The 14,068-nt window shown below is 37.2% G+C and overlaps 1 protein-coding gene across 2 annotated transcripts in view; it reads right to left on the reverse strand.

Annotated features, from left to right (window-relative positions):
- Positions 1–14,068, reverse strand: part of pam (peptidylglycine alpha-amidating monooxygenase) — a 50,904-nt gene that overhangs the window by 33,192 nt on the left and 3,644 nt on the right. For both annotated transcript variants that reach the window (XM_042509937.2, XM_042509936.2), the window contains exons 4-13: positions 13,632–13,752; positions 12,419–12,476; positions 10,461–10,548; positions 8,987–9,078; positions 7,034–7,117; positions 5,471–5,519; positions 5,180–5,247; positions 4,013–4,093; positions 3,855–3,931; positions 1,173–1,276 (exon numbers count right to left, since the gene is read on the reverse strand). In XM_042509937.2, coding sequence (XP_042365871.1) covers positions 1,173–1,276; positions 3,855–3,931; positions 4,013–4,093; positions 5,180–5,247; positions 5,471–5,519; positions 7,034–7,117; positions 8,987–9,078; positions 10,461–10,548; positions 12,419–12,476; positions 13,632–13,752 — 822 coding nt within the window. The remainder of the gene's footprint in view (positions 1–1,172; positions 1,277–3,854; positions 3,932–4,012; positions 4,094–5,179; positions 5,248–5,470; positions 5,520–7,033; positions 7,118–8,986; positions 9,079–10,460; positions 10,549–12,418; positions 12,477–13,631; positions 13,753–14,068) is intronic.

Below are 14,068 nucleotides of genomic sequence, written 5' to 3' on the forward strand. Positions count from 1 at the left end.
TTATAACATGGACATTTAAAAGTACAGTAATAAAAGGTGTAACATAAATCTTACCCTGCTGTATCCCAAACTTACCTAAACCTAAATGTAAATCAGACAATGGTACACTGTTTTGGGACTGTCCTCTGATTTATCCCTTCTGGTCAAGAATTTCTTTATTTTTTCAGAGGTTTACCATAAGACTCTCGCTCCAGACAGAGATCTGGCCTTCTTTGGATGCTCTGAGAACTCTTTAATTCTCCCTTAATGCATTCAAAATACCCTGATAATAGGCAAGGTACTACCAAAAAACTCATCCTCAAAGACTGGAAGACACCTATCCTACCATGCTTTAGAAAATGGTAACATGAAATTACTCCAGTTGTGCACATGGAGAAGCTGCAATTTAATTATTTAAAAAGTCAAGATAAATGGGAAAAATCCTGGGGTCCCTTTGTACAACACTTTGACTCAATCCGACCTCATCTTTGTGTACAGAGAATAGATCTTTATTGTCCACCAGGGTGGAAATTGCATGGCTCAGGACACATAGCTCAGGATGTTCCTTCCTGTATTTCAGTCCTATATTTCTGTATTTATTTCATTTACACCAAACCCTGGTGGCGGTATGAACTATTATGAGCTGGTTATGATAAACTATAATTTTTTTTTAGTTAGCAGTAACTCTCCTCCTGGATGTGTGTGTACGTCTGGGTCTGTGTGCGAATGCGTGAGAAAGTACTTTTAAGTTTTTGTGTCATCATTTATGTGTGGTTTACATCCTCACAATTTGCAAATGAAAATAACATTTAAAAGTACAGTATAACATGATAATTTTGGGACACAGACCGTGCATTTTTAACAGTTGTGGTTTAGGTCTGAATGGCTGGTTATAATACTTAAGTGCACACAGTACAATATTTACAAAGCTGTAGAACTGCATGACCAATCAGACAGCAAGTGTAAAGAAACACAAGGTGTGGCAGAGAAGAGCGCATGACCGGAGTAAAGCCTCAGTGCCTGTCTATAATAAATGCCTGTTAGCTGTATTTCAGTACAAAGAGAGATCAGAGAGAGCAAACCAGAGCATGTTTATTATTTAAGTAGTCTGAATAGAACCAAGGACAAACCACAGAGACATAAGGTACTTTTGGTTTATAGGTAGGTGCACTGGGTAATATAACAGAACTCACCCGATATACGTTTTGGAGGTTCTGCCTTCCCCAGAAAACACACATCTGGCTGCAATGGTGTCACCATACTTCACATTCAGTTCCTGGTTAACAGGATAGAAAGCCTACAGAGGAAAGACATTATTGGGGTAATTCAGATGTATAAGTCAAAAAATGCAAATAGTCTAGTGAATATTAATTTCTTAAAGAACTGGGAGCAACTTAGAGAAGCTTAGGGACAATAGGCAGGTTTCCATTAAGCCTCAAATTGCACAAATTGAAACTAGGAATATAAAATGCACCGAATGGAAACACATCAATTTCAAAACAACTCCCATTTCTAGCAAAAATAATTTATCCTTGCATGAGGTGGCATTTCAGGTGATTGGAAAAGGCAATATTTGGCAGAACTGCAATGGAAACACTTTTTTGGCTTTTCTAGGTCACGTGATGCTATGGCTATGTGCTTGTCAGTAGGAACTGGCTCCCTCATGATACAGCAGCTACAATAGGTGTTACTGCATCACATAACTCTTCAAAAGTTGAGCGGATCATCCGAAGTTTTGAATCCACAATTCCTCTGTGAAATCGTGGACTATCACCTCCCAGAAATCTCTTATACATGGTCGCTTCCACGTATAAGGGGCTTGCCTTTCCATTAAGGCTCCATAACACGCTTACGTGGCCTTGAATTGAAAATAATGACAGCTAGTGTGGTGGCTGCAATAGAAATAAAACTGTTAATGTTTTGAACATCCATCACCATGATTTTTGGATTGTTATCACCAGAGGAGAGGTTGCATAACATCACGCAGTGGAAACGCAGTCATCTCAAAATTGTGTTTCATCGACATTTCGGGGTTATTGCTTAAATTTTGTGCAAATCTGTAATGGAAACCTGCCAACATACCAGTGCAATAATTTGGACTCCTGTCATTCATAGACAAATCTTAAAGGATGCGTATAAATAATATTATTCCAAATATCTTTACATCTAGGGCTGGGGCGACGAGTCGACTTAATCGATTATGTTTCAGACAGCGTGCGTAATGAGAGCATGTTTTTTGTTTTGGTCATGTTATCAAGAGCGTGCACACTGCTCACCCGTGCAGTGCTTGTCAGGCATGTCTGAGCTGCATGTCAGCTGCAACAAATCTACTGCGGTTTTTTTTTTTTACACGTGACGCTCGCGTTTGTTGACTCTATACCACTTTATACTGCAGTTTAAAGTCTCTCTCTGTCACAGAGAGGAGGAGATACAAAGATGTTTGTTTTACCTCAACCTACTTGCTTCCCTTTCAAAACAAAAGCCCTCTGACTGTGTCTCTGTGGACAGAATGCCATCAGTTGCTGATACAATGCACTTTATTTTTAAACATTTACAGGATGTGGTTGTCAGCTGTGCGGGAGCTTGTATAACTTCATAAATGAGAGAAATAAGTGCTTATAAATATGAAAATACAGTACTCATATCAGCAGGCAGTTGTACTAGTTATAATTATTTATGTTAGAAAAAAGTTATAGTGTTATTCAAATTGCACTAATTTTACTGTAAAAACTGATGTTTTGTTGAACTGCTACATTTGAGGTTTGTTACTGTAACAAAGAGTAACTGTTTTGTTAAGTTACTTGAATTTTACAATGTTTTTTTTAATTTTACTGTTAGATTGCTAAATGTAGATTGCACTACATTCCTTTTACTTGAGTGGAACAAGCTCTTGCATTCATTTTATTTTGGAGACTTTATATCAGACTGTAAAACACAGATTACCAATGAAGACTGGGCTATTTTTTGTCTGGGAATAATGCCCTGCAGTGTATGACAAGTTTTAAAATGTTATTTTCAGTAAATTTGTTGTTATATTTATTGAGTAATAAAAAAAAATAGTTATATCAATTAAAAAATAATCAATAGATTAATCGATAAAAAAAATAATCGTTAGGTGCAGCCCTATTTACATCACAACTCATTGAATTCAAGAGTGAATGGGAGAAAAATTTTTGAAGTATTTATTATTGGTAGTTATTGAAGTATTTGATCCTCTTTGGACAAAGGTGCTTCATATATTCAGGAGACAGTTGGTGATTACAATGAACAGGAACATACTACAATGAGATAAACTATTGCATAATGAGTTAAACTGTTTTAGAGTTGTTAGATACATCTGCATGTTTGTTTTGTCCCATCAACAGTCCAAAACTGAAACAGATTCAAACCATAATGATGTAACACTAGAAAATCCTCAGATTGCAAAAGCTGGGACCAGACTGAATTTGGCATTTGACTGAAATGGTTGATGAATAACAGGAATTATTTTTTGAAGCAATAGCTCAACATTGTGGGAAATGTGCTCATTTACTTTCTAGCCAAGTTAGATGAGAAGATCGATCACATTCTCATATCTGTTTAGTAAATATGAAGCTGAGGCGAGCAGCCATTTAGCTTAGCTTAGCATACAGAGTGGAAACACGTGGTAACAACTAGCCTAGCTCTGTCCAAAGGAAACACACTGCGGACAAAGGACACTCTGGTTTTCATTTGGATTAAACAAATATGACATATGGTTGTATTCATTGAGCTTTAGAGGTGTTTTGGTTGTTTCCAGTCATTATGCTAACTATTATGCTAACTCTTGAACCATTTCGCTACAGGAAAACCCAAAGCATGTCAGTTAGTGATTGCCATCTGGTGTGATTATGTACCTGTGGTAGCTGAGGGGACTGTCTCCCAATCAGGCTCCACTTCCCATCTCGGATCCTGTAGCCACTGACCACTTTACCTGTGACAGAGACACTTATCCATGTTAAAACTGCTGACAGTTGGTCTGAGACAGACTGCTGAATTCTCTGATATGACTCACCAAGGTGGTGTGTGTGAGTCCTGAAGGCAAACGGGTAGATAGGATATGACGTGTAATCACAGGCGATGTCTGCGTTTGTCACTGACAAAGAAAAGAGAAAGGATGTCAGGGAAAGCCACATCTGTGATCACTGTCCAGCAACATTTCTGCCCTCCTGTCACTGTATGCACCCCAACAATAACATTTCACTGTGGAGCATGTGGCCATCTTGGTCAACGAAACATCTATCACTGACTGAAAAGGAAATGTTATATATGGATAACACGAAAGTATTGATCCTGCCTTTTTTTTTTATTTCATTTTGTTTTATTACTTTACTATTCTTTTTTTAATCAATTAATTAATTAATTAATGTATTAATTACTTTAATTATTATTTATCTAATTACTTATTTAAGTATTTCCGTTGATTTCTAATCTGTTATCATTATTATTATATTATCATTATTATTATTATAATTATCATTGTTATTATTGCTGAAGCCAATCTCAGCTGTCATCGGGTGGAAGGCGGGGTACACCCTGGACAGGTCGCCAGACTATCGCAGGGCGACACATACAGACAGACAACCTTTCACGCTCACAGTCACACCTAATAGCAATTTAGAGTCACCAATCAACCTGACCTGCATGTCTTTGGACATGGGAGGAAGCCAGAGACCCCGGAGAGAACCCACGCAGACACGGGGAGAACATGCAAACTCCGCACAGAAGGACCCCCGCCCACAGACCTAACCCTGTTTCAACTGGGTTTCTAACCAGGGACCCTCTTGCTGTGAGGCAACAGTGCTAATCACGACGCCACCATGCCACCCCAATAAAAATATTGTTTTAAAAAAAAGGAAAACCATACCATCTTATACACTACACCCCGGTGAAATGTCAGTAGGTTATGAAGGTATGAAAAAATATATACAGGCCAAGACAATCATCAGCTTAATTTTAATGCAAATTAACTGAGGGATATGCATGATTGAAATCAGAAATTGCACAGCAGCTCTCAAACAAGCGTTTGTTAACAGTTTTTTTGCCAGCCTCACTGTAGAAAAGACACAATTCAGGCAGAAATAATGGCTTAAACATGTCTTTCAGACAAGCCTATGGGAATGTTAAATATCTTTGAGCTTGGCGATTATTTTACTTCTAGGAAAAAATATACCAAACATACCTCTTTTTCCTGGAAGGATCACTGTGTCCACAGACATGAGCAGGTATATGCCAGCAATGAATGGCTGCCTTTGAGGACACAGAGAGACATAGTTAGACGGTAGGAGGCTGTGGAGTTTTTTTGTAAAGTGTACATCTTCCTGGTGCTCCAAAAGGAAACTACAGATACAGTAGTCTCAGGCAGTACAAGCCATTATGCTCTTTGTTCATGCAGACACTTTATTTTCCAGCTCCTCCTTAATCTTCTATCAGCATTCAACAAAAAAGTAAATGCTTTTAATTGAATACTTACGGTTTGGTTGTCAATGTTAAGGTAAGTCCTGAGCAGTCTCTATGATGGTCTGTAGGACAAAAAATAAATCAAATCAAATTCTTTTCACCGTTAACAATGTCAATAAAAATTCACACTGCTATTTTTGATTGAGCTCCATCATCAGCACAGTTGATATAGTGCTGCTTAGTTTAGAGTGCTTACATTGTTCATTAGTTCTGAAGGACAGCTCAGACTGAAAGTCATAGCTTTGCATGGATTTGGTCATTAAAAAATGAAAAAACAGAAAATGTGAACTGATGGTGGCTTGGGATGAAAAGTCAGAGGATCACAAAAGTTAATACAATTCCTCCTGAGCAGGGCCTGTAGGTGAGTGCAAAATTTCCAGACAATCCATCAAGTATTTGTTGAAACACATATCACACAAACCCAAAAACATGGACCCTTATTTCCTGATGTTCACATTTCTCGCTATGTTTGTGATGATATCACATTTTAAATGTGATCAGGATTGTAATCTGATCCCACTGTAGAAAGCTTTCCTATGAATATATATTCAGCTTTAAGTATGAGAAATGCACTGTTCCCAAAAACACAACATTTCAGAAACTCTCGTTGACTGTTGTTTTGTCTAAGATTTTCTTTGAAGAAGTTAATCATTGATCAATCATTCATAATTTTGCTATGAAAATTTAACCCTTTGTAACCTGAGCAAATTGGCTTTATTTCTTTCAAAAACATGGCAAAACGTTATGAGGAAATTTACTTGTAATTTAACAGAAAACGAAAGATGCAAAAACAAAAAAAGGGAAATAAATAAATGGTTAATAATAATTATAAATATTGGATATTTTTCCCTTTTTTTAACTATTATCTTAATTTTTTTTTCATTCTCTCTTTCTCCCTTTTTGTAACTACTTTTCAGGTCTGTTTCTTTTCCCATTTTCTTGCAATTTGTGGAATATCTCCATCCAAGCTGCTTAGGACCTTTTTGGCCATTTTTTCAAAAGAAAACTAAAGGTTTATATGCATGTGAAAGGCGTCTCAATGCAGCACAAGAAAACAACAGGTGCAATGTTGATGTGAGGTCAGCGTGAACACTAAATTAGATCTCACAGTGTTTCCCTAAAGATCTGAAGAGATTTTAAGGATGTGTATTCCACAGTTAGAGATCCATCACAGCACCTCAGTTCTTAGAGGATGTTAAACTACAGAGCGCTCTGAGGATTAAGCTGGACAGTGGTACAGAATATTTAACCGATAAATGTGTGTGATAGTATATTTCTGGTCATGTTCCTCTTTCCTTTCTTTTCCTCCTTCAGCATTGCTGTTATCTAAATATATAAGAATATTAAGAATAAAACATTCTTGCCACAGTTAAGAGGAAAATAATTAAAACAACATCTCAACATTCTGTTTCTGCTCACTGACTTAATGTTTACTGAGCAGTGACACCTCCTGTAGCTGTATTTGGAAGTATTTTTACACCCTTAAATCTCCAGACCCTTATTGAAGTAGAAGTAAATGATTGCAGAATAATCTCTTTGCAACAATGTCAGTGCTTAAACTTTCATTAGCACTCACCTCTGAAAGCACTAACATCTCCATAATGGATCTGCAGTACAAAGTGGGTCATTCTTGACTTTCTTCCAACTTTAAATCCAACATCTGAGGAGACAACAGAGAGAATAACAGATTAGAAGCAGACACAAGGCCACATGGAGACATAAACAACTGAGGGACACAAGACAGAAGCATGTATAAGCCCCCACCCCCACCCCCATTAAACTGTGTTTTGGGTAAACCATTGCTATCAGATAGTGTTTGAATGACCACATAAAAGTACAGCTGTAAAGGCACACAAAACACATCGAGGACAGACTGTGACCTAACCGGCCGAATACCTACAGAGGTAGTGAGAGACACACTGTGACCACATTGAACACAAAGTATAAATGCAATTGCAAGCTAAGCTATCAGCTTATAAACAGCTGCAAGAAATCTTACGGATATTTAAGACACTTGTGGATAGAGTCAAAACGAGACCAACAGCTTTCAGTTTGGTCTAAGGAAAGTAAACACGTGCAACTTCATTCTTATCAGAACCAAGCCATTTATGAAGCAATGGCAAATGGTGGAGAATAGCTATAATTGTTTGGTTGTTTGAGCTGCAAAGAGTGTTCAGATCTCAATAGGCGGGTTTCCATTATAGATTTGCACAAAACGTAAGCGATATTTTAGAAATGTGGCTAAAATACAATTGTGAGATGACTGTGTTTCCACTGAGTGATGATCTGTGACTTCACCTCCGGTGATAACATTCCAAGAAGCATGGTGATGGATGTTCAAAACATTAGCAGCTTTATCTATCTAGCCATCATTTTTTCCAATCCAAGGCCACATAGGCGTGTTATGGAGCCATAATGGAAAGACAAGTCCCTTATACATGGGAGCAGCCACATGTGAGGGATTTCTGGGAGGTGATAGTCCACGATTTCACAGTGAAATTGTGGATACACAACTTCCAGATGATCCACTCAACTTTTGAAGAGTTAGGTGATGCTATAACACCTCTTGTAGCTGCTGCATCATGAGGGAGTCAGTTCCTACTGACTAGTACATAGCCATAGCATCATGTGACCTAGAAAAGCCAAAAAAGTGTTGCCAATTGCAGTTTTGCAAAATATGGCTTTTTCAAATCACCTGAAATACCACCTCATGTGAGCATAAAAACGTCTTTGTGATAAATGGGAGTTGTTTTGAAATTGACATGTTTCTAGTAGGTGTATTTTATATTCACAATTGCAATTTGTGCAATTTGAGGGTTAATGGATACCTGCCTAATGAGGACACTTGAGACATATTAAAACACGGTATAAATTTAATCAAGTTAAATCACATCAAGACACAACCTGGATTCAAGATTGAATCTAACTATACATAAAACCCAAACTTGATCACTTAGGTTCTGTCTTTACCTCGTATGTTTTCAGTGGAACCACTTTCTACTTGAATTGAATTAAAGAAATAGTCCTTATGAACTGTAAGCTGTGAGGTCTGTGGATTGTAAGGACTAGAGGACACTGTTCATAGAAAGGCATGCTGCTTTTCAATAACATGAAAACCAACATATAACTTTAACTTATCTACATTGCATTGAGGAGGAAGTAAAAATCTCAGTGACAGATAAAAAAAAAAAACTAGAGCTAGACTGACAAATGAGCAGATATCAGCTTTCTTCAGATATTTCACTGTCTTTGGTATGATCAGCTGAGAAGTAACTAGAAATGTAAGCACAAATATGCCAACCTGGGTGAGTGAGTTCATTTAGAAACAGTGTCAATTTTTGTTGTTATCACACTGTTTGTCCATTACAGATGTTTATTTTTAAATTGTTAAATGTCTTCTCAGTTATTATCTTCTTCCATCTGACTATTTCAGACAAATGGCAGCGATGAGATATGTCTAGATACAACTTAAAGTCAGTGATTAAATCTGACATTTATTAATTGTGAACCAGCCTGCTGAGAGACATACCTTTGGGTAATTTAGTAGGAGGTGCATTTCGAGCCCAGGCGTACATGATGGAGGCTTCATCCTCACAAGTGCCTTGTACACTGCCACAGTCCCTGGAGAAAGAAAGAACACAATCAATACCACTTTCAATGAGCAGATGTAAAACAGAGGAAGCCACAGAGCAACAACACCTGCAGACACTTCCATCACAAAGCGCTGCCACACAGACATGCTGTAGACTTGCTGTAGATCAATGTTACTGCATTAAATGGCTGAAAGATGGAAACATAGCAAAAAACAGAGGAGTATGATACAATAGATGTTATTATACTGATACTCCTTTTCACAGAGTTGTTACAGTTTTGGTTTAAAGAGACATTACGCCTTATGCATGAAACTATGTACAAATACATGTCCCTTTTTTGCTCTATCCAGAATTTGTACTTACTGTACTTACCAATTGATTGATTTCTGGTAACTAAGTACATTTACTCAGGTACTGTACTTCTGATTAGCTTTTACAGTATTTCAATCTCATGGCACTTTCCACTTCTACTCCACTACACTTCAGGGAGAAATATTGTCTTTTGTCTTTTTACACCACTATTATTAGATAACTACTTTATAAAATAAAGATTTTTGTGCACAAACCACATAAAAGTATAAAAGTGCAACTGAAACAATTAGATTAATGAGAAATTTAATTGGAAACTACTTTTATAATTGTGTGAGTCATTTTTCATGCAAAAACATTTCATGGTTGCAACTTAACAGTCATTTTTCATGCAAAAACATTTCATGGTTGCAACTTAACATATATACTGTAGCCCATGTATGAGGACATGCTGCTTTTCCTTTTAGTTATTGACTATCATTGATTTTTTAAAAATTTATTTCTACTTTTTGTATGCATACTTTTACTTCTAATGTTTCAATACACGTCACCGAAATCACATTTACTTAGTTTACATTTATTTAACAGTCGGCCTACGTCAATTTCACTGCCTGAAATTCTTCTTCCTCTACAGAGTCTTTGCACACAGCACAAAATCTGGCTTTAAATGATGTTTAGGGGGCGTTACCTGTGCTAACAGGTGACTAATGATCAAGTGGGATTCAGCATTAAGCACACCTTAATAAGAGCTAATTTGGATGATTCTGAACATTTGGTGCATCTGGAGTTAAGAGAAAATATAAGAGAAATTTAAGAAAGGGTTGCTGCATGAGGCCCAGTGACAAAGCAGCACATTGATTCTGTTAACCCTAAAGACTTTTGACTTACACTCAACTAACAAAGCTCATAAACAAAACATGACACACTAGAAGTTATTAACTAGCTTTGAAATTTGTCTTAATACCTAGTGCTGTGAGGTCTGAACCCTGCTGAACAACCCTGCTGGTAGCTGCAACAGGATGTACTAGAGATAGTGCTACTGATTATTAATGATGACAGAGGAGTGTGTATAAGTGGCCCTGAGCTGAATTTGGACATTACCAGTAGCTGCTGGTGGACACGGGAGTGTGGCAGCCGAACAGAAGCATGTGATGAACTGTGTCCATACTGGCGTGAGGTATGAAGTCCACTGAGGAAGAAAAGCATTGTGGTTAAAATACTGAATATTTAATGTAATGTTGGAGTTATTCAACACGGTATTGGTATTGGTATAAAGACTCTCTGACCATCTCTGTCTCAACTCGATTTGCTGTCTGAGCTGATTTTCACACACACTTTTTCATGTGCTCCTCGGATCAAGGCCAGCAGAGTTAATGGGGGACTAAACACATTTTGCAGGCCGTCAAACAGGCTGATGTTTAACCCTTTAAAACCTTATGTGACATCACTTTTCTTGTGCTGCTTTCAGATGCTTTTTACAAGTATTTAGACCTTTATTTAGCACAATTGCTGTGAAACAACATGGGAAAAAGGCATTAAGCAACTTCCACGAATTGCATTAGGTAGATTTTTATTAGTAGATTAGGAGATTTACATATGTATGTCACAGATTTGTAAGAATTTTTAAGCACTTTTTCTGGATCACTTTTCTTTCTTTTTTAAGTAATTTTATTGTAGTTTTTACCACGTTCTGGTTAATTTTGGGGTCATTTCTTCTCTTGTTGCTCATTGCACCATTCCCATGTTTTTGGAAGTAATCCAGCCAATTTGCCCAGGTTTCAAAGGGTTAAACACCACAGTGTCATCGAAAGAGTCCGACAGGAAATGCGGGAAAAGAAAATCACCTCTATCTCTTAAATAAGCTTAATAAATGGCAAATAAATTCCATAATGAATGTACATCACACTAATTTTAAATGTGTGTCCTGCTCAAACTTCTCAATGAGTCTGAACATATCTGATTAAAAAAAATTGTATACAACAGAGGAAGCATTAAGTCATATATAAAGTGAAACAAGTTGTTTCTATAACAACAGCTGCTATGGCTGCTACAACTGCCACTACTCTGCTTCGACCACCTTTACAATTTCTGCTATAACCAACTCAATCACCAAAATGAATGTTGACATTGTACATTTCTGTAAACCACAGATCTGCTCAATTGTACGTTACTTGGTCGATACATAAAAACTTTATGTTTCAACAACACTGTTTCAACAACAATGTGGTTACGTTTACGCACCAAAACACTTGCTAATAGTTCGGAAGAGATCCTGTTTTTAATACCTGCTTTTGGTGCCAAATTCCCGCCGGAGACGCAGCACTGTCTCCATAAGTGACACAATCCCTGCTGGGAAAAAAACCCAAATGGCTCGCCAAAAGAAACCCACATTTGGGGGCTGAAAAGTCTTTAGAAAAACAAAACCATCTTGCTAAAAAACATTTTGTGCAGTGGTCTTGAACAGCAGTCTCAATATTCTGCAGCTTGGCTAGTATCTCACCTGGGAATCACACCACCCACCATCCCCTCCATGTCCTGATGACAAAATCAGCTCGTATACTGCGTCACTGTAGAAACGCTGATGTGATATGAAACGCGCAAATGTAACACATGGTTTGCAGAAACATACAATGCCAACATTTGTACTAAACTTCTGCTTCTGTTTTGGCATCTTATACAGCAACGTCCAGCTGACCCACATTATCTCCCAAGAAACCATCTAATCTGTGTAGTTAGCAGGGATTTTTGCTTTAAGACTTGGGCTACATGAATTGGTTATGTACTTAAGATGCATAAGTCAAGACTGATTACCTTTATTTTTCTTTCTTCCTTTTCATTTGTGTTGCTTTGTTTCTTTTTCTTTTTTTTTCTTGTATGGGTTTTTTTGTGTAAACCAGGATGGGTAGGTGTGGGTGGGTGTTTGCGCAAATGACAAACAAGTATGTACATGTATTCACATGCTGAATGATTATATTTTGAAAATATAAAGGGCTAAGGCTACATACTTTATGTTGTCTGTCAAATGATAAATATTTTTTTTAAGAAAAAGCTATACTCACCGATATATGCATCTCGACTAGTTGGCACAGGAAACGATGTGCACAGGTAACTGTCCGACTGAAACAATGAGAACACAACGATGATACTCATTATTAAAGAGTGAACAGGCATCAACTGCTGAATGTTAAGCGGCATAACTTTATGATGCCTTCATTTCAGACTGATGATTAAAGTAAAAAGGTATTAGTTAGATTTCTGTCTATGGTTTATGCATGTCATGATGACTGGTGCATGACATTCAGAACAGCAAACCCTGCTGTCACAGATCTTGAGCGATCAGTATAATATCCCACAACAGGAACTTATTTCAGTCTACAGCTGTTCCTGTTTTCATTTGGTCGACATGTAGCTAAGGTTACTGACTTCATGAAAAGTTCCTGCAGTCTCTCAGCTAAGCTTACGAGAATCCACTGGATGAGTTTGGTCTTATTCTGGTAATGAATGTAAAACTCTTTTTACCCCCTTTTCATCAGGTTCCCAATCATATAGGTGTCAGCAACTTTGCATCGATCAGGTCAGTAAAAACTTTTTCTACGTCACTAGTAACCCAGACCTCAAACTGTGAGAAACGCAAAGGTACACAAACATACAATGACATTTGATGGTTCAGATGAGTCTTTGATGCGCAAAATTATAGGAGGACAACCAAGTGTGCCAAAAAAAATAAAAATAAAAAGGGGTACTGGTCCTGTAATTGCTATTTCTCTAAGTGAAATAGCAATTTTGAAGTCATTCAACTCCCCTGGTGAAATAAATACCATCCTGCTTCCACAGAGAAAATTATGAGTACATAAGACTGCCAATTAAAAAATCATATCTAATTCAATTTATCAATATTAGTAATAGGGATGATAACAATTAATAGAGGATTGATTAATCAGACATAAAGAATTTAATCAAACGTGTGAAAGTTAATCAGTGAATAAACAGGCTATCAAAGGCTATGTGAAAGTTTATGAAATATGTTGCCTTGAGCTTTGACTGCAGAAAACGCATTTAGTGTTCTTTGGAAAAAGCAAAATAAGAATACGTTTATGTTTTTTTCAAATAACAATTCATTGATGAAACGATTGTTAAAGTACCAATTTACCAATTTACAGAATTTACCAATATCAATGTAATTGATTAGTTCATTGATAAATAGTTTCAGCTCTAAAGATGAGGTCTTGAAGTCAAAGGACTCAGTGGTAAATTTCAGAGGAACAGACTCACCCCAGCTGGGACGACAGCAGGCATGCGGATGTCCACAGAGAAGTTGGGAGAGTTTGTTAAGAGCGGCTGTCTGGTCCTGGACACACACTCACTGTGATCTGACAAGACATTTTCCTGAGACCTAGGGTGTGGTCGAGAGTGAGAGAGAGAGAGAGAGAGTGGATGCAATCAGAGCACACAGCTGTTGGTGATCCAGACAAGAAGTTAACAGTAAAAATTGAAATTGTCAAACATTTCAAGACAACTGTAATAAATCTGATAAACTCGTACAGAGAACTTGGAGAGAGACAGAAATGTAGAACCATTTTCTGTTTAAATTCAAAGTAATCTTCTGTTCAATGAATAATGAATAAGCTTGCTTAACTAATTTCAGTGGAAATGTGTGGCAGTTCAAATACAATTCAGTATGATTCCGTTTTATTGCCTGTGACTGAGAA

Source organism: Plectropomus leopardus, chromosome 20 (assembly GCF_026936395.1).
Source record: "Plectropomus leopardus strain MGB_pleo_1.0 chromosome 20, ASM2693639v1, whole genome shotgun sequence".
NCBI classification, from domain to species: domain Eukaryota; kingdom Metazoa; phylum Chordata; class Actinopteri; order Perciformes; family Serranidae; genus Plectropomus; species Plectropomus leopardus.